Source organism: Cimex lectularius, unplaced genomic scaffold (assembly GCF_000648675.2).
Source record: "Cimex lectularius strain Harlan isolate CLEC.00 unplaced genomic scaffold, Clec_2.1 scaffold13, whole genome shotgun sequence".
Classification (NCBI taxonomy): domain Eukaryota; kingdom Metazoa; phylum Arthropoda; class Insecta; order Hemiptera; family Cimicidae; genus Cimex; species Cimex lectularius.
Window position 1 is genome coordinate 2,792,206 of NW_019392649.1, and position 18,888 is coordinate 2,811,093.

The following is an 18,888-nucleotide window of genomic DNA, read 5'->3' on the forward strand; positions in this document are numbered from 1 at the left end:
GAATATCATTTCATTTTTATTCTCTTCCTCTGTGGTCAGGGTTTATAGAGTCGTATTTGAGATGTTGAAGTTGAACTGGGTCTGAGGTGTCCTGTAAAATTGTTCTCTGTGAAAAGATAAAATTCAAACTACACTAAAGAATATTAAACATGTATTTTTTTATTTTTTTCGTAGCTGATTGGTTCAAGAGAAATTCAGCTGGGTCATCTAAAAAGGACGCCTTGTATATTGCTACTTAAAGCTTTCCTGAATACGGATTCAATTTATTTTCCAGTACAATTAATTAAGGTTTTTAGTTGAGATGAAAAGAAGTTAATGGCACGAGCGGTATTCGAACCCACGATCTCCGGCTAGATACGCCGCTGCTCTACCACTTGAGCTATCGTGACCTCGATCCACACGGACATTAACTTCCCATCTCAACCCCATCTTATGAGTTTTCCCTCCTATCCCGCTCGTGCCATTAACTTTTTTTCATGTCAACTAAAAACCTTAATTAATTGTAATGTATTAATTGGTCAAGCGGACCACAAAATTAGTGAATTTAATGAATTAAAATGAAGTACACTTCACTAATGCTCTCCGTGGCCATTTCATTTGTCGTCGAGAATCCAATCCGATTACACGACATTTGAAAAATGACAAATAGGAGGGAAAACTCATAAGGTGGGGTTGAGATAAGAAGTTGATGTCCGAGTGGATCGAGGTCACAATAGCACAAGTGGTAGAGCAGCGGCGTATCTAGCCGAAGATCGTGGGTTCGAATCCCGCTCGTGCCATTCACTTTTTTCATCTCAACTAAAAACCTTCATTAATGGTAATGTATTAATTGGTCAAGCGGACCACGAAATTAGTGAATTTATTTTCCAATGATTATTCTGAGATCGTGAGATGCGGTCTGGCGGTACCTAGGTTTTAGAAAAATGTTTTCTTTATCGTGCCAACGTTTCGATCTTTATTGAGATCATCTTCAGGGCCTGGGATTTATAAACATTGTTAAAATTTTACAAATACATATAGGTTCTGAAAAAAAATGAATTTATAGAAGTTTTTAGAGTGCTAGTGAGATATTGATGTCACTCTCAACACGACACACAAGAATGACACATCTATACGAAAACAAACACTTTGAGTGAGTACAAATACTTTCATTGAATCTAAAATTTCTAGCATTGTATAATTTTTTTTCACATCCTACATATATTTGTAAAATTTAAACAATGTTTGTAAATTCCAGTCCCTGAAGATGATCTCAATAAAGTTCGAAACATTGGCACGATAAAAAAAATCTTTTTCTTAAACCTACGTCACACCAGACAGGAGCTCACGATCTCCAAATAATCATAGGGAACAATTTCTTTTTACAGATGAGTTGAGATTTGACCTAAAATCTTCCGATGGGTGTAATTTCATATAGAGAGGCTCTTGAGAAAGGTACGCCTCTATGCTCCTTCCAAGGTGGCATTCCATGGTGGTCATTAATGTCCTGCGGTGACATTTCCTTGGACGGTCGCACCGAATTGGTTGTCGAGAAAGATCTCTAACTTCACAGGGGTACTGACAAGACAATCAAAGAACATGTAGTGCCATTTGGCCCCCAAATCGGTGAGTGATTCTTGCTAGTGCAGGATAATGCCAGACCCCATAGAGGACTTACTGTGGATGACTACCTGAATGAGGTTGGAATTAAGTGCTTGGTATGGCCAGCTCGAAGTCTAAATTTGAACCCAATCGACATTTACATTTAGGACAGACTTAAGCGATGAGTACGATGGCGAAACCCAGGTCCTAACACCCTAGAAGAGTTGGAACTGCGTTCTTGATGAATGGGAAAGAATTCTTCAGGATTTTATCAGAAAATTTTCCAAGGGTTGCAAAATCGTTTAACAGATGTAATTCGTGCCATAGGCGGAAACAGTCGATATTAAAGGGGACAAAAAAATTTTTTTTTTACATTTTTATTTGTGTGGTTAGTGACCGTTAGTCGAAGATTATTCAGAAATCGTGAGATGCGGTCTGGTGTGGTGTAGGTTTCAGTAATATAAAGAAAATGTTTTTTTGAAACCTACATCACACCAGACCGCATCTCACGATTTCTGGATAATTTTTATTTGTTTTTGAAATTTTTGCTTAAATAAATAATTGCTTTTTTAGAATTAGGTAATAAACATTTTCTTTTTAAATATCTTATTATTAAAACAAAACCTATTTTTGGTATGCAAAACACGAATAAACCTAAATACATTATAATTTAAGGGTGATGTTTATTTGTTTGTTATTTTGTTCATCAATGTAGTAACACTGAGATTATTACATTTTATAAAAGTCTTATGAAAGTAAATAGATTTTAAAAACACCGTTTTTACTTTTTTTTAAAATCACTGTTTATTGAAATTTATAAGCCATCATCTTGCTTGTTTTCTCTTTTCTCACTTCCCACATTTTGTAAAACGGGTATTCCTCGTTTACTTTGAACGATTTGTAGTCCCAATCGACTAGGATTTCGTAGCCGAGCTTGCTCGCAAGGTATTGAGAAGCACTGGCAGTGAAGACAGTCCCAGCCACTTTTACTCCGAGCTTTTTGCAAAGGTTTGCACGACTTTCGAGGATCTTGTATCCCAGCTTGCAACCATGGTAGGCGGAATCTACGGATAGTCCAAGTGCCGATAGATACTCATCTACGCAATAGCGAGCATATATATTTGAAGCTTTCGTCTGGTCAATGATCGCTTGCAGTATCACGTTGAAAATTTTTCCCTTGTAAGTCTAACAAAAATAATTGTAGTAAGTAATCAGACAGATTTGTTACAAATTAAATCATATACTCACTTCATCGTCTTTTTCGTCAATTCTGGAAACCGAAGTCATATTTACTCCGACTAGTTTTCTTTTGGTTCCGTCATTATTGAGAAGGTAAGCACCTATCCCAGTTCCTTCTATTACACAGTTCCTCCAAAGTTTGCAAATACTATCCAGTGAATCTGGATCATCCTTCAATCCTGAAGAGCCATTTATAGATATAGATCAAATATTTATCTTATTTAAAACAAATGAGTTTGTAATTTACAAACGTTTAAGGTTTATTATTTAATCGGTGTCTTTTCTTATTTCCTCACCCTTTTTACAACCCTTACACATCAAATACACCAAAACCATCGATAGAAAAACACTAAATTTTTGTAAAAGTTGGTTCTACTCACAAATTTTTATTTACAACCATCCGTATTTCAAGCTTAAACTCATAATCAGATTGAAGGACTTACAACACGTCTCTAACATGAATTGTAAGATTGAACTCGCCGATCCCCCGCCAATGCGAAATTAAAAAATATAATTAATAGTTAACAAATATAATATAATTAACTAATGGGCCGCAACGCTTTAGGCGTCCTTCACTGTAAGATAAAGGTACCGGGTTCGAATCCAGCGGCTCTGCATTCGAACCGACATATTTACAAATGGGCTTTTTTTTAAACACCGTCAACCCGGGAGTTCTTATAACCCTTAGTTGAAATACCCTCGAAAAAAGATTAATATATTAAAAATAAAAATTTAATTAATTAATTTGTATGTAAAATATTATTTAGGTACATATTTAAAGTAGGAGGTAAGCCAAAATCTAATATATTATTTATACATTTATCTCCATGTTTAATTTTACATTTTCTAAATTCAAATTTTTCAAATAAATCTAGTTTCTTACCGTTATTAAGAAATCGTGAGATGCGGTCTGGTGTGATGTAGGTTTCAGAAAAACATTTTCTTTATCGTGCCAACGTTTCGATCTTTATTGAGATCATCTTCAGGGCCTGGGATTTACAAACATTGTTTACATTTAACAAATACATTTAGGATGTGGAAAAGTGAATTTATACAATGCAAAATATATTTTTTATGACAATTAATTAAGGTTTTTAGTTGAGATGAAAAAAAGTTAATGGCACGAGAGGGAGCTATCGTGACAGGTGGTAGAGCAGTGGCGTATCTAGCCGAAGGTCGTGGGTTCGAATCCCTCTCGTGCCATTAACTTTTTTTCATCTCAACTAAAAACCTTAATTAATTGTCATGTATTAATTGGTCAAGCGGACCACGAAAGTAGTGAATTATATTTTTTATATTCAATCAAAGTATTTCTACTCACTCAAAGTGTTTGTCTTCTGTGTAATAGTGCCATTCTTGTGTGTCGTGTAACATAAAACAGTAAAATCTCACTGGCACTCTCAACCCGACACGCAAGAATGGCACAATTACACAGAAGACAAACACTTTGAGTGAGTAGAAATACTTTGATTGAATATAAAAAATATATTTTGCATTGTATAAATTCACTTTTCCACTCCAAAATGTATTTGTTAATTGTAAACAATGTTAGTAAATCCCAGGCCCTGAAGATAATCCCAATAAAGATCGAAACGTTGGCACGATAAAGAAAATGTTTTTCTGAAACCTACATCACACCAGACCGCATCTCAAGATTTCTGAATAATTATCGATTAACGGTCACTAATCACCACACATGTCTTACCTTTGTTGAAACTGTGTAGGACTGTGTAGTATTTAAATTTAAATTGTGTTTTGTTTCATTTAGGTCAAATTCAGAAAATTTGTTCGATTTAGGAAATCGTTCTTTAACTCTCGTTTTAATTTCTCTGCCGTTACTTTTTTATTATTTTCACTAGCAAGTTATCCATAAATATTTTTTGATATCCATTGTTTTTATGAAGGTTTTAATGATTTGTAATACTTTTTTATAATTATCATTTATAGCAAACAATTAACTTGAAGAAGCAACAATTGGATTCAGCCATCCCAGCAAAAAAGACCATTTGGTTTTCTTCCTACATTATAATATGATGTATATATATATTATACATTGATGAAATATCCGAAAAAAGGATATACAGTTCTTAAAGGGAAGATGTTTTAGAGTAGCTTTTAGAGGTACGTGGTCACTTATAAACATTCTTTCAAAAGACAAGGTTGACAACTTGTCAAAAAGTGGGGTTACAAATTGAATTGCAATGATTGCAATATTAAATATATACGACAAAGCGGTTGAGAAATTGAAACGAGATTTAAAGAACATAGAAATAAATGCATAAATAATATAATAGATTTTGACTTCCCTGCTACTTTAAATATTGGCTTCGTGCAAAATTATTGCAGATTTTGAAAATTTGTTTTATTTAGCAGATACTTGTCGTGTAAACAAAGCTAAACCCTCAAATCTAATTTGTGGATTATCATAAATGCTTTTAACTATCATCTTTTGCGCAAAACATTTTAGTTTATATATAATTTTATAAGAGTAAGGACCGACGAAATTAAATATGTCCAAACTATATTTTCGTCAAATTTATTGTATGAATTTAAACTTGCAGCCCAAACCGCGCGAAACATCACTACAGTTTGGACGAAGGGAAGTATTTGCGAATGAAAGATGCAGGAATGGTTTCAGACATTCAGTTTTGGTGAGTTTGATCTCGAAGACAGGGAATGTCGCGGTAGACCTTCCATTGTGTACGAAGACCAACTCAAAACGTTGATTGACGAACATTTATGTAAGACAACGAGAAATTGCGGAAGAGCTTAGTGTTGACCACTCAACCGTGGTTCTGGAGCAAATTGGTAAAGTAAAGAAGCTCGATAAATGGGTACCGCACCAAATAACTGAAGCCCAAAGAAATCGACGCTTTGAAATTCGCACGTCTCTTCTGTTGAGCCAAATTGACCCATTTTTCAATCGAAACATTACTTGCGATGAGAAATGGTTTCTGTATGACACTGGAGGCGTACAGGTCAGTGGTTGGCCAAGGATGAAGCGCCGAAACACTTCCCAAAACCAAATCTGCACCCAAAAAACGGTTATGGTCGCTGTTTCATGGTGTGCTGGGGTTGTTCACTATAACTGCCTGAATTATGGTGAAACTATCAAGGTAGAAAAATATTGCCAATAAATTGACAAAATGCAACGTCTTTGTCCAGCATTGGTAAACTGTAAGGGGCTGATCCTTCTTCACGATAACGCCAGGCGACATGTAGCAATGTATTTTAAGGACTTATGAGATGAAACCTTACCGCACCCTCCATATTCACCTCTCGACTACAGAATTACGCTTTTTTTTCCATTTGATCACTTCTTGCCGGATAAATTTTTTTAGAGAACGCGGTGAAGACGAAAACGCCTTCCAAAATTTTATAGCCGAAATAAAGATTTTTGGTCAGCGGAATAAAAGCGCTTAGGCGTGTATAGATTGTGATGGAAAATATTTGGAATAAATTTTCTTTATTTTACAAAAATTGAAAATATTTTTGACTACCTCTTCAAAACCTGAATTTTTTTTGCTCTAGCCCAATAAGTATGTAAATAATACTTGACGTACAAATTAATCAAATTAATGTTTATTATTAAATGTATTATTATATTGTCAATTTATTAATTTTATTTTTTAATTTTAATTCTATTAATTAATTAATAAAAAGACACAAATTAATCACTAATTTAAAATGATTTTCTTGCAGTATTTAATAAGATAAAATTTAGTCGTGTTGTAATTCCCGCTTTTCGCACATTCAAAATCGAGCGATAATAAAATCAGCTGCTGATTGGAATACACATTGGCACGGGGGGGGGGTCAGTCGTATCGTGACACGTGCTGGTGCTTGTTTAACTCCTTGGATTGGAGATGAGGTTTAAGCTTGAAAGTCAAACAGCTGTAAACAACAAATTCTGTAAGTAAAACCATCATTTACAAAAAGTTAATCTACATCCTGATTCCACCTTGATCATTTATATTGAACAACGTTAATGTTACACTCCTTATATATTTCACTTAAAAGAACAAACAAAAACAAAAGAAATAAAAAAGAACAGGATTAAAACACCAACGCAAAACTGAAGATGTTGAGAAGCTGAAACTTGGTTGACAGATGAAACATGAAATCAGCAGACTAAAATGATTGAAAACCAGGTTTGTTGAACATGTCTTTCTGGACAAGATACGAATATTGTTGTACCATGTCTGAGGCCCAGCCAGCTAGAGCCAGGAATCAAAACAGCACACCATCTAAGGTTTGGTAGGGTCATCCCAGGTCAAACACTGCCTCGTCAGAAAGAATCTATAGCCAATCAGCAATCTCGCTAACCAAGGATCACTCAAGGCTGCTAACTGAGCAAGCATGTAAAAGGTCGTGAGTTAGATGACCTGAACATACATGCAGAGGCAGAACCATAGTTAGAGAATCTTGGTTAGAGTCAGAGTTAACACAATTTAGTGTCGGTTGAGGTGGAGTCAGATGAAAAGGCTGTGAGTCAGGGTTAGAATTTAGTCAGAACCAGACAGAATTTTGGTAAAAGTCAGAGTTAGCAAGAGTCAGCAGAAATTGAGATTGAATCAGTTGATTGTGAGACACAATCAGAACCACACTTTTAGTTCAATGAGAACCGTAGTCAAAATGTGGGTAAGAGTGATCAGTGCCAGTTGTGATTAGAGGTGGAGTGAAATGAAGAGATCATGAGTCAGTCAAAACTAGAATTTGAGTTTGACGAGAACCATAGTTAGAATCTGTGTTAGAGTCAGAGTCAGTTGAGTTGTAATCATATGGAGAGATCAGGGGTGAGAGTCAGAGATTAAGACAGAGAGTCAGAGTCATCTCTTGAGGTACTGAAAGTCAGAGACAGAGTTGAAGTAAAGAGTTAGAGTTAGGTGTCAGATACAAACACCTGTCATCTGAGTTTGGAGGCTTAGCTGTGCAGAGGAGTTAATCATAAGAAGGGGGGCCTCTAGCAATCTACCGCCTCAAGACGTATGACCCTGCCTGATAACATACCTCCCCCACATGAAGATTTGCACTAATCAATAAAACTGATTATTGGGTGAAGCCAGAGGTGCCACCCCTTTAAACTGGAGTATTTATTTAATTAAGTTCTTTTTTCTATATAAGACTACCTATTTGAGGGACCCAGGGCACAGAAGAAAAAGATCTGGGCAGCTAGATATGCACCAGATGCTTGGTGTATCCAAAATGATTATTTAATTAAACTAATTGTCTAAACAAAGTCACCTTTTAATATTCTCTTCACATTTTACTATTTTGTTGAAAAATTTTTTTGTAAAATTATTTACCTGTCAAAGCACATAAGGGTTCCCTTGGCAAGAAGAAAGTCACCATGTGTTGGACCGCCAGTTCCATTTCCTCCGGCGTTACTAAGTTCTCAATGACAAATTTGAACTTTTCGCCATTCCTTTCGACCTCGTAATGCTCCAACACCACTTTTTGCAGTCGCATTTTTTCCCCTTTGAATTTAAACAGAATTTAAAATTATAGTTACAAATTGTGTGAAAAAGGTACAATAAAGTCTGTAAACAATACTATAGTCATTTTTAATTGTGGCATTTAGTCAATTGAATATTCTAAAGGATGTAGACTATTTTACAGAAATGACCTTGCATGATATAGCGAGGAAAAAACAGCATTTTAAATAATATCTACTGGTACATTATGCAAACCTTTTACACACACACACACACACACACACACACACACACACTCTCTCTCTCTCTCACTCACTCACTCACTCACTCACTCACTCACTCACTCACTCTCTCTCTCTCTCTCTCTCTCTCTCTCTCTCTCTTGAACAAGATCACTTAAAGTTGGGAGCGAACTGTTGTGGAAGAGGACTTAGGTCTTATCTTTAAAAGCCCTCATAATTAGAATATGTATGTTGATTGTAATTATATCATCCTGTTAACAGATTACTGATAGCGATTTCAGCAAGGTCACCCGTAGTGATTTGCCTTCTGCCCTTTCCTCATAATCTGCCTTTCTGTTTGTATATAAACGTATAGATAGAGAGATAATGATGTTTATTTACAATAAAAAAATTTAACCAAAAATGTACAGTGCATAAAACATCCTAGACAATAGCCCATAGGCTGTCTGTCAAATTGCCAAAAGGAAAAAAAAAGAATAATATTAATAATGGTAATAATAAGAATACTAATACTAATACTAATAATCATAATTTACACAATACTTTATTAATAATTGTTAAAAATTATTTTACCGAAAATGTACAGTGCATAAAACATCCTAGACAATAGCCCACTGGCTATCTGTCAAATTGCCAAAAGGAAAAAAAGAATAATATTAATAATGGTAATAATCCGGCTACATTATTCTAATATAAACTTGTATATTCAACTTAATTGAAGTTTTAAAAAATTTGTCTACTTTATGAAGTGAATGTTAAAAATTTAAATTAATGAATATTCATTTTATTTGCGACTTTCAAGGACAAATTATCTAATTTTTGACAATTAATGTGTTTAAACCAGAATATTTCTTCTTAAATTGTTATTAAACCAAACCAAATACCTAGTTATGCTTAAACAAGAAAGATTTTAGTTAATTTCAACAAATGAAAAAAAAAACTATTAATTTTTGTTCATAAAATAAAGCTTGATAAGATACAAATTGAATTCCAAAATTTCAAACTATTTTCCTTTTGTTTAAAATATAAAGAGGATTTCAAATGAAACATTTGTAATCTATCAGTTTACAAATAAATTCATCCTGTTTCAACAATATTAATAATATTATTACATTTTGAGTAAATTTTTTACATACTTAATTACTGACAGATTCTCTCTTCGAAGTGTCCAATGCACTGCTGGATAGCAAAAGAGTCAGAACATACCAATATATACGGTGGGGGAAGAACGTTTAACGTGCAGGAAACAATTTTCTGTGTTTAAACTGATTATCTAACAAATGATTTGGTCGACTCCATAGCGCTATCTTTCAATCCCAACAAATCATGAAACAATAAAGAGTTCATTAAAAATTTTCAATCAGTTTTATTACTTTTTGAGTGTTATATGAGTTAATTAATTGTCTAAAAAGATTTTGTAATTATGTAATCATTTGTTATTTAAATGAAACTAAACTATAATATGGATATTAAGGACACAATATTCATAAAAAATTTTGGTTGTAAAATTTTAAATAATATTTGGCATGTTTGTAGAGGTGTTGTTCTTCATTTACTTAGAAATTAATCATCGTTGAAATATTTCAAAGGACACTTGTTTTATTGATCACTATTGGAAAACAACAGTTGTGCACACAACTGGTGTTGAATATGCCCCTCTATTATTATCATTAAAATTTTTTTTAGATTATGTAAGATATTTATAAACCTGTCTCACGTTTTCAAAAACATGGGCAAAACGTTGAAATACGTCTGACAGAAAATGTGGCAAGGATTAATATTATGTGCCCTATCACCTGAAATGGAAACTTAAAAAAACAAACAATTTAAATATAATTATTATCATTTTTTCTCATAGTGCAGTTTATATAACAACAATACAATGTTTCCTTGAATATAATCTTACACAAATTATAGAATATTGCTATATTAATTCTTATTATCAAACTACACAAGACTAGCAATACATTTTTTAGTTAATAATTATTTAGAAAAAATGTTAATTGGGGCCAACAAATAACTTTCCTACAATTAGTACACAGATATGCAAGTTTGAATTCTGTTTCTTTTTTGCAGTTTTTGCTTATAATTTCTTTTCTCGTTTCTGTGGCCAAATTATGATCAGACTGGCCATTTATTTCCTCCAGATTGTTTTCTCTTTGGGAACTGCCTACAGAAATTTGTTGCAATTGGCAGTTATTCTCAAACAAAACGATAAACACTTCACTGAATATGCATGTACCATTACCCTAAGAAGGTAATCTCCTCTCTATCCGATGTACCTCAGGGCCTAATCAATTGTAGATAAAATAAAAAAATTAGAAACAAATATATAAAAAAGAAACAAGAAAATACTTATATTCCTTAGTGTAAATTGGAGATGAGCTCCCACTGTTCGCATTAATAAATTACATCAATTAGGTTTTGTGGTCCAATTGACCAAATAAATTCTTTTCAATTAATTAATCTTAAGTAAGGAATTGGTTGAGATAAAAAAGTCAGTGTCACGAGCGGGATTTGAACCCACGACATTCGGCTAAATATGCCGCTGCTCTACCACTTGACTTCTATGTAGAAGTCATGATAGCTCAAGTGGTAGAGCAGTGGCGTATTTAGCCGAAGGTCGTGGGTGTGAATCCCACTCGTGGCACTGACTTATTATCTCAACAAATACCTTACTGAAAGATTAATTAATTGAAACTAATAAATTACATTCACATTTTGAATTTTGTTAATTTTGCTAATTTTGTTCACACTACCCAATAGAACTCTCTATTTCTTGGGGTAATGGGAGCTCCTCCATTCCTGCTAATAAACTACATTCACAACACGATTCATTCGCATTACCTCAGACTAGGTGCCAACAAGTTACTTTCCTACGTTCAGCATATAGTTCATCCAGTTTGAATTATTTATAGTTAATTATAAATTATTTCTTCTAGCTCAGCTGTTTGACAAGTCAAGAGGCAATAAAACATTAATTAATTAGAATAAAAAGTTTCTATAATACGTCACATACTGTCTAGTACTGTTTTCCCTTTTTTATGTAAAAAAATAGTTTTTTATTGAAATTTTCTTCAATTATCATAATCCTGAAAACTAGCAAACCACTGCGCACTTATATTCTTATCATCCTATAATCTAATTCCCTTCATAGGAAAGATCTTTGAAAAACTCATCCTACATTTTTATATTTCATTTGATTCCCTTTATTTAATCGCTAACCATCAGTTTGGTTTCTGATGCCTAAGCATTACAGTTTAGCAATGTCGCCTTGTTTTAGATTCACTAATTTCGTGGTCCGCTTGACCAATTAATATATTACAATTAATTAAGGTTTTTGGTTGAGATAAAAAAGTCAATGGCACGAGCGGGATTCGAACCCACGATCTTCGGCTAGATACGCCGCTCGATGTTACACTAACTTCCCATCTCAACCCCACCTTTTGAATTTTCCCTCCTTTTTGCCATTTTTCAAATGTGGGGTTGAGATGGGAAGTTAGTGTCCGAGTGGATCGAGGTCATGATAGCTCAAGTGGTACAACAGCGGCGTATTTAGCCGAAGGTCGTGGGTTCGAATCCCGCTCGTGACACTGATTTTTTATCTCAACCAAGACATTACATAGAAAGAATAATAATAGTAATATTAATTCTTTGCTACGGATTATTTTCATTACTTGTTTTTGTGCGTTCCTTGATGATATTTGTCATAGCCTTCTTTAGCATGTATCCTGTGTCTTTTAAGCTATATCTCTTAGTATTAGACACATAAAAAACCCACAGTGTGGTGAATTTTATGGCTTACAGGCCTAATTATTCAAGCTCATTCAAGCTCAAAGTTAATTTTTTATTAGTGTCCACTTACAGTGTTTTATTACACAAATTTAAATTTCAATAATTTGTTGACTTTACTCTGTTTCTTCACAGTCTCTTTTGTTATTTTGTGACCAAACATTACAACTTTTTAGCTGTATCTTGTAATTGTGTGGTAAAATTGAGATTTGCTATTTTCTTACTTACTTTATGTACCAAGTCCCGAGTATTCTAGTGGCTATAATTTCATTTAAATTTTACAGAAATTACGATAGAAGACAATGACTAATTCAGCTTGAGAACCAGCCAATAATCATTAGGTCTTTTTCTTTTTTCAATAAAAGGTTAAATACAATCGTAATAAATCTGTAAATAGTTAATTTATTATTTCATAAAAGAACAATAACATAGATTGATCAATTGTTTATAAATCGAATATAGTTACAAAATGTTAAAGGCACTTTCTTTTCTTTTTTAATATATTTACACACTTATAAATATATAACACAGTTATTTGTGAGCTAGTATCATCAATACAAAAATAGTTTTTTCTATTTTTTTGTCTCAACAAATTCAATTTTTACATTGTTTTTAAGACACACAAAACAATATTTCCACAACACTTTATTAATTCAATACAATTGAACAATAATGTTAACAACAAACACAATGACTAATGAGCTTTGAAGAAAATGAAAAACCTAGTCAACACTATATATATATATATTTTTTTTTAAATCAAAAACTCAATCCAATCTTTTTTACTGACACATCATTTACATATTTATTACTAATTAATACTGTTGGATTTAAAAAGTAAGAATATTAGTAGAAATTCTAATTAGTCAGAATATACAAACACGTATGACACTGAAAAGTTAAATAAGAGTAAATGTTTTGACAGTCTATTTACATTAAATAATTTAATAAATTTGACTTTATTTCCTTCAGGTACTTATCATTTTCAAAACTAGTTTCACTTGAAAATGCTCTTATCCAAATAGAAAAAAATTCCCAGTAATGATTTGTCTTAGACACGAATAGGATATCCATAACAAATAAATAATTATTTACATACTAAACAAAGTACAACCCAAATTATAGAAAAACAGAAAATTCAATTATTATCTTAGAACAATAGGAACAATTATAAACATATAATAGTTGTTCTAACCTATTGAACATTTGAATAAACTTATCTAAATTTAATAATTTATGAGATCTGTCAGAATATTTTTAATAATGTAAACTAGGAATGTTTTATAAACTAAATTATCTAAATAAAATAAATAATTATTAAAGTAAATAAATTTCCTTTATAAATTGGTGCTTGGAATAGGTTTATTTGGATCAGTTCCTGTTTGTTTTTTATGTCTTTGGTAAGAAATAATCTCGCCTTCTGGTTTTCGGTTTAGTAGGTAGTCTAGATCATGAGTTATCCGGTCTAGAACATTTTTATCCTCACAGTCTTCATCCTCCATTATTGTTGGTAAAACTTCAGAATTGCTTTTGATTGAAGCAGGTTCGAGCGTAGGGGCCGGCACGACGAAAACGTCATTGTCGGCCGACTCTTCCGTTGCAAAAGGAACTTTAGTAGGGATGTCTTTGGTTGGAAGTCGAGTCGAATTTGGTAACAGGCTATTCTCTTGGTCCACTTCTACATCTACAAACACTTTGCTCGTGATGACATCAGGAATGGGATTCATGCTAAACTCTTTTGTACAAATATCATTGACCGATGACGACGTGTCTTCTGTAATATGGGCCTTTTCAGGAGCATTAACTAGCAATAAAATACCTTTGTTGTACTTTCTAGGACTATTTGGGTACACTTCTAAATCAACATCTGTATTTTCTTTCTTCTCGCCTAAAACATCAATAAACGGTAATTGCTCGGGTCTAACAACTGATGAATAATTCTAAAAAAATAGTGCATAGCTAGTCAATCAGATAAATAATTATTATTTTAAAAAATTATATTTAGGTGAGACTAACAAATATTCGGCTCTCCGTTGAACGTGACCATCTTTGGTTTTGGGATAAGTTTTTCACTGATTGGTACCAATTCTGTCATCTGAATCGGTGGGGTTGATTTTATGCATGGTGGAGCGCAGTCGCTTTCCACTTCTGGGTCTTGTTTTGTAAAGACTGGAAAATGGGAATCAATCATGAAATACATAAAACAAATTTAATATTAAAAATACTTACAGTTAAATAAATTTGTGTCAGATTCAGAGCTATAGTCGAGGTCTTTGGAAGTATAAATTTTCAACTGTTTTAGTAGTTTAATGTTAAGAGAAGACTCACTGTGCAGAATGTAACAGAAAAAAATGAAAAAACCCTGGAATAGATAACAGATAGATGAATTCATTTTGAAAAAAAAAAAATGGTTTTATTTTGTTTTTGTGAACTTACAAGAAGAGCAGAACACACACTGAACAGATAATAATTGATTTTGTTTGGACTGTTGACGTATGTTACACTTGAAATGGACATACACATCATCGAAAAAAATAAAACAATTGTACGCTTCAAAAGGCCAATCCTGCAAATAAAAAAAAATAAAAAATATTAGTTTTAAATTATTCTATTTTTATTTGGTTATAAAATAAGTGTTTAGGTTTGTCAATAACTAAATTTTATCATTGTTATGTTTTGAAGAAGTTTATATTTGGGCACTGTTTACACACTCCATCAAGGAATTAGTTAAGTCATTTTTATTCATCTGTTTTGCTCGAGATCTTGTGTTTTAACAAGTTTTTTCTAATTTCATATCTCGTATTTGCATCTAAAAGTAGTTGGATATGTTTGGCAGAGTGACGGGTTTGTTACATTTTCAGAAGAATTTAATTGGACCATATTTCTATTTGTGGTTCCCTTTTAAACCGCATTATAAACAACACATTTTTGTTTGATGGTGTAACTGGGGATAAAAAGTGGGTCCTTAGACGCAGAGACCCACTGTTAACAACTAGGATTAGATCCTAAAATGGCAATGTTGTGCATTTGCTGGGATTGGAATTACTTTACTGTGAACTTCTTCTGCTCAATGAAACCATTATTTCTAATAATTAATTAAGGTTTTTAGTTGAGATAAAAAAGTCAATGGCACGAGCGGGATTCGAACCCACGATCTTCGGCTTGATAAGGCGCTGCTCTACCACTTGAGCTATCGTGACCTTGATCCATTAGGACACCAACTTCCCATCTCAACCGCACATTTTGAATTTTCCCTCCTTTTTGCCATTTTTCAAATGTCATGTAATTTGATTGGATTCTCGACGACAAATGAAATGGCCACGGAGAGCTTTAGTGAAGTATACTTCATTTTAAATCATTAAATTCACTAATTTCGTGGTCCGCTTGACCAATTAATATATTATAATTAATAAAGGTTTTTAGTTGAGATAAAAAACCCACGATCTTCAGCTAGATACGCCGCTGCTCTACCACTTGAGCTACCGTGACCTCGATCCACCCGTGTGGGTGAGATGGGAAGTTGGTGTTCGAGTGGATCGACGTCACGATAGCTCAAGTGGTAGAGCAGCGGCGTATCAAGCCGAAGATCGTGGGGTCAAGCGGACCACAAAATTAGTGAATTTAATTTTTTCTAATGTATATTGCACACAATGGGAAAAGTTAAAGTCAGCAAGTGACCAAAAATGACAGGCATTGGCTTCTCGCAAAGGGATTGCTTTCCACCAGAATAATACTCATCCCAGATGTACTCGCAGACACATGGTTTGTGCTACCCTACCTACTGACATCTGACTTTGCCCCTTCAGATTTACACTTTGCGAAACAAGAAAAGCAGGACAAACTTTATTTCATTTGAGGATTACACTGTACTCAAACTCATCGAGGAGTTCATCACTTAGAAGCCTGAGAAGGACAGAATTTCAAAATTACATGGAAAATGACAACAGTTAATAGAAAAAATTGTTAAATTTGTTTACAAGTACTTAGAACTTTCATTCATTTTAAACACTATCAACTTATTTTATGACCTGATTTATAATAATTGAATTTAATACCTTCTTCGTATGATATGAGCTGTCTTTTCATCTTGCATGCAAAGTAGAAATTTCAACCTGTGCATCAAGTTAAAAAATAGGAAAATAAACATTGCGACTATTAAAAAACTGCATGTGGCAAGTGTGAAAAACATTGCTGAATCATATGGAAGCCACCAGGAGTCCAAATAGTTATCATTTAGGTGGTGTGCGAGCAGACTGCACAGAACAGCCAGTAAAGTTACACCTTTAATTAAAACAAAAATTAATGTCTTGATTTTAATTGGCTTATTTTTATCGCACCTGTAGTTATACCAAACACAGTCTTCTTTATATTTTTTACATTAGGCAGTCGAACAACCTCTGTGTACACTACAAGTAGCTTGCTGAGATGTGATGTTATTCCGAGAAGCATGAGACCTTCTATAAGAACTGTCATCGATGTAAAAGTGTACTGCAAACAAAAAATATTAAAAAATGTTTAAACTGGCAAAATCAAAATTTACCTTAGGTAGATTGATCCGAGCAGAATACATGAAAATGCACATTATAAGAGAAACGGAAACACAACACTGTAGTTTCAAAAAGAGGATACATGTTTTTCTGTGCCACCAACGAGCTAGCAAAAGTACAAATGCCAAGAGCGACTGGACTAGACAGCTTGTACAACCAATGAGAACAATCGAGGAAGGACGGAGAATCCGGTTCAAACCAACATGGCTCTAAAAAATAAAAATAAATTTAATACAAATCAGAAATTATTTATATTTATAGCATTGAATTATAGTATGCATACAGCAGTAGAATCCATGGACAGTAAAGCAGAGTAAACTCCAGGCCACTGACACACGCACTGAGTCACGTTGTGCTGCTTGACAGCATGATGACACGTGGACAAGTCCCAGTTTGCATCCAAGGATGGTGCGACTGCACATGTCCTGTTCCAGCCTTCTCTAACTTCCCATAGTGGAATATCAACCTCGATGTGCACTTTCATGTGCCTAGCTACAGATATGCTCAGAATGTTCGATTGCACTTCGTATATAATTTCAGTCCCATCCCTGAAAATTGACCAGCAAAAATCTGTTTGTTAATAAAATATTTAAAAATTAAGTGTTTTAAAAGTGATCGCATTTTTGATAAACAAAGGTTGGGACTTAACTTGTAGTTTGGACACTGCCTCGCTGGTTTTGTTGGTTAAGCATTTTGGCATTTAAACATCTTCAGTAGTAGGTCAGGGATATAAGCAAGGAGAGTAATCTTTAGATTGAACATGGCACAAAGCCAAAACATGTATGTCAGAACAAACCAGCAAGGGTAGACTCATACATGATCAGAAATTACAAACATATAGGTGTTAAACATCAGAACCTCAAATATATTATTAGTGATCATCATTTTCACTGCTATTTTAGGTTAAGAATAATTACAGTTCAATAGGACTGTACCTCAGGGCAGAGGCATGCAAAAGAGATTATTAAAGCATCTAATATGAAACCTAGGAAGTTAAGTTAGGACTAGAATGTCGGACTGCAGACTCTGGAAACATATGTATAGACTCAGAGCGGAAGGCATTTTAACTTTTTATTTCTGATTTCAAATTTAATTTAATTTAAGCATTTTCATATACATGTACAGTTAACGTCCAACAATGGGGTGTGCAGACAAGAAATAAAACTACTTTCCTTTTTTTTCTCCAAATTTATCTTTTAATTATCAATTAAAATTTCATAGCTTATGATGTTATATGAACCCAGAATCATTAGCGAGGCACATTTCAGAGTCAGATGCCTTAATGACTTGGCCAGCACAAAGTCGACTAGATTTTTTATTACTTTTAATCCATGTTTGATTGTAACCTAATTATTAATGACAGTGAACATGAATTATTAATGATGAATGAGACTGGAACGCCTGGTGGAATATTAAGTACCTTGACGGTCTGAATTTTTAGTGAGGAGTGAATGAGGGGGAGACCTCTGATGGAATTTAAAATACCACGGTGTCACTCCTGCTGTTGTAATTGTACATGGTTAATTCATAGTGGATGAGTGTATTTACACTCACATTGGAGTGAATGTATTTATTAGCGCGAATGGAATATATGTTTAAAATAGATTAGTAGTGAAGGGGGGCTGCTTCATGTTAGCCATTAGAATAGGGGTGTGTGTAAGTGTGAATTGAGTAACTATGAAAGTTGTGTTCTAATTTGGGAAACTGATCAGTGTCTAAAGTGGTGGGTCATGAACAGTCTGTGTTCCAGATGGATAGAGTTTAGATATACCGTATATTGATATCCACCCAGGCATAAATATTTACATACAAGGAGAAGAAGAAGAAATTTTTGAATAGTTAAGAATAACAAATAAGTAGGGAACAAAGTGGGGGACAACAAATGGAGATATACATGGTCAGTTCTAATCATTCTGCTGTACTTATATGTATATTCAGTTGTATGTATACTCAGGGGAATTGGTTTACTGCTCCCTATTTACTTTTTTACTTATAGCACACTGGTGGGAATTAATTCATCAGAGTTTGATTGAGAGTATTTATAACATATAT

General features: G+C 33.6%; 2 protein-coding genes across 4 annotated transcripts in view; both read right to left on the reverse strand.

Moving 5' to 3' along the window:
• Window positions 1–2,244: 2,244 nt before the first annotated feature.
• On the reverse strand, window positions 2,245–9,742 carry LOC106664544. Its single transcript, XM_014390359.2, has 4 exons — window positions 9,634–9,742; window positions 8,127–8,297; window positions 2,830–2,999; window positions 2,245–2,766 (listed from the first exon to the last, which is right to left on the reverse strand). The coding sequence occupies exons 2-4, from the start codon at window positions 8,287–8,289 to the stop codon at window positions 2,386–2,388; spliced, it is 714 nt and encodes a 237-aa protein (XP_014245845.2). The 5' UTR covers window positions 8,290–8,297; window positions 9,634–9,742; the 3' UTR covers window positions 2,245–2,385.
• Window positions 9,743–12,732: 2,990 nt separating this feature from the next.
• Window positions 12,733–18,888, reverse strand: part of LOC106664542 — a 382,600-nt gene continuing 376,444 nt past the window's right edge. For 2 of the 3 annotated variants that reach the window (XM_014390354.2, XM_014390356.2), the window contains exons 17-24: window positions 17,120–17,384; window positions 16,830–17,045; window positions 16,627–16,777; window positions 16,345–16,570; window positions 14,726–14,855; window positions 14,519–14,651; window positions 14,306–14,458; window positions 12,733–14,177 (exon numbers count right to left, since the gene is read on the reverse strand). In XM_014390354.2, coding sequence (XP_014245840.1) covers window positions 13,627–14,177; window positions 14,306–14,458; window positions 14,519–14,651; window positions 14,726–14,855; window positions 16,345–16,570; window positions 16,627–16,777; window positions 16,830–17,045; window positions 17,120–17,384 — 1,825 coding nt within the window. In that variant the 3' untranslated portion in view covers window positions 12,733–13,626. Of the gene's footprint in view, window positions 14,230–14,305; window positions 14,459–14,518; window positions 14,652–14,725; window positions 14,856–16,344; window positions 16,571–16,626; window positions 16,778–16,829; window positions 17,046–17,119; window positions 17,385–18,888 lie in introns of all 3 variants that reach the window. The other variant, XM_014390357.2, reaches the window with a different exon arrangement.

Coding starts and splice junctions, on each gene's coding strand:
- LOC106664544 (XM_014390359.2), bottom strand. CDS start 8,289: ATGCGACTGCAAAAAGTGGTGTTGGAGCATTACGAGGTCGAAAGGAAT. Junction 3,000..8,126: donor ACCCTTATGTGCTTTGACAG/GTAAATAATTTT, acceptor ATGGCTCTTCAG/GATTGAAGGATGATCCAGAT. Junction 2,767..2,829: donor TTGACGAAAAAGACGATGAA/GTGAGTATATGA, acceptor TATTTTTGTTAG/ACTTACAAGGGAAAAATTTT.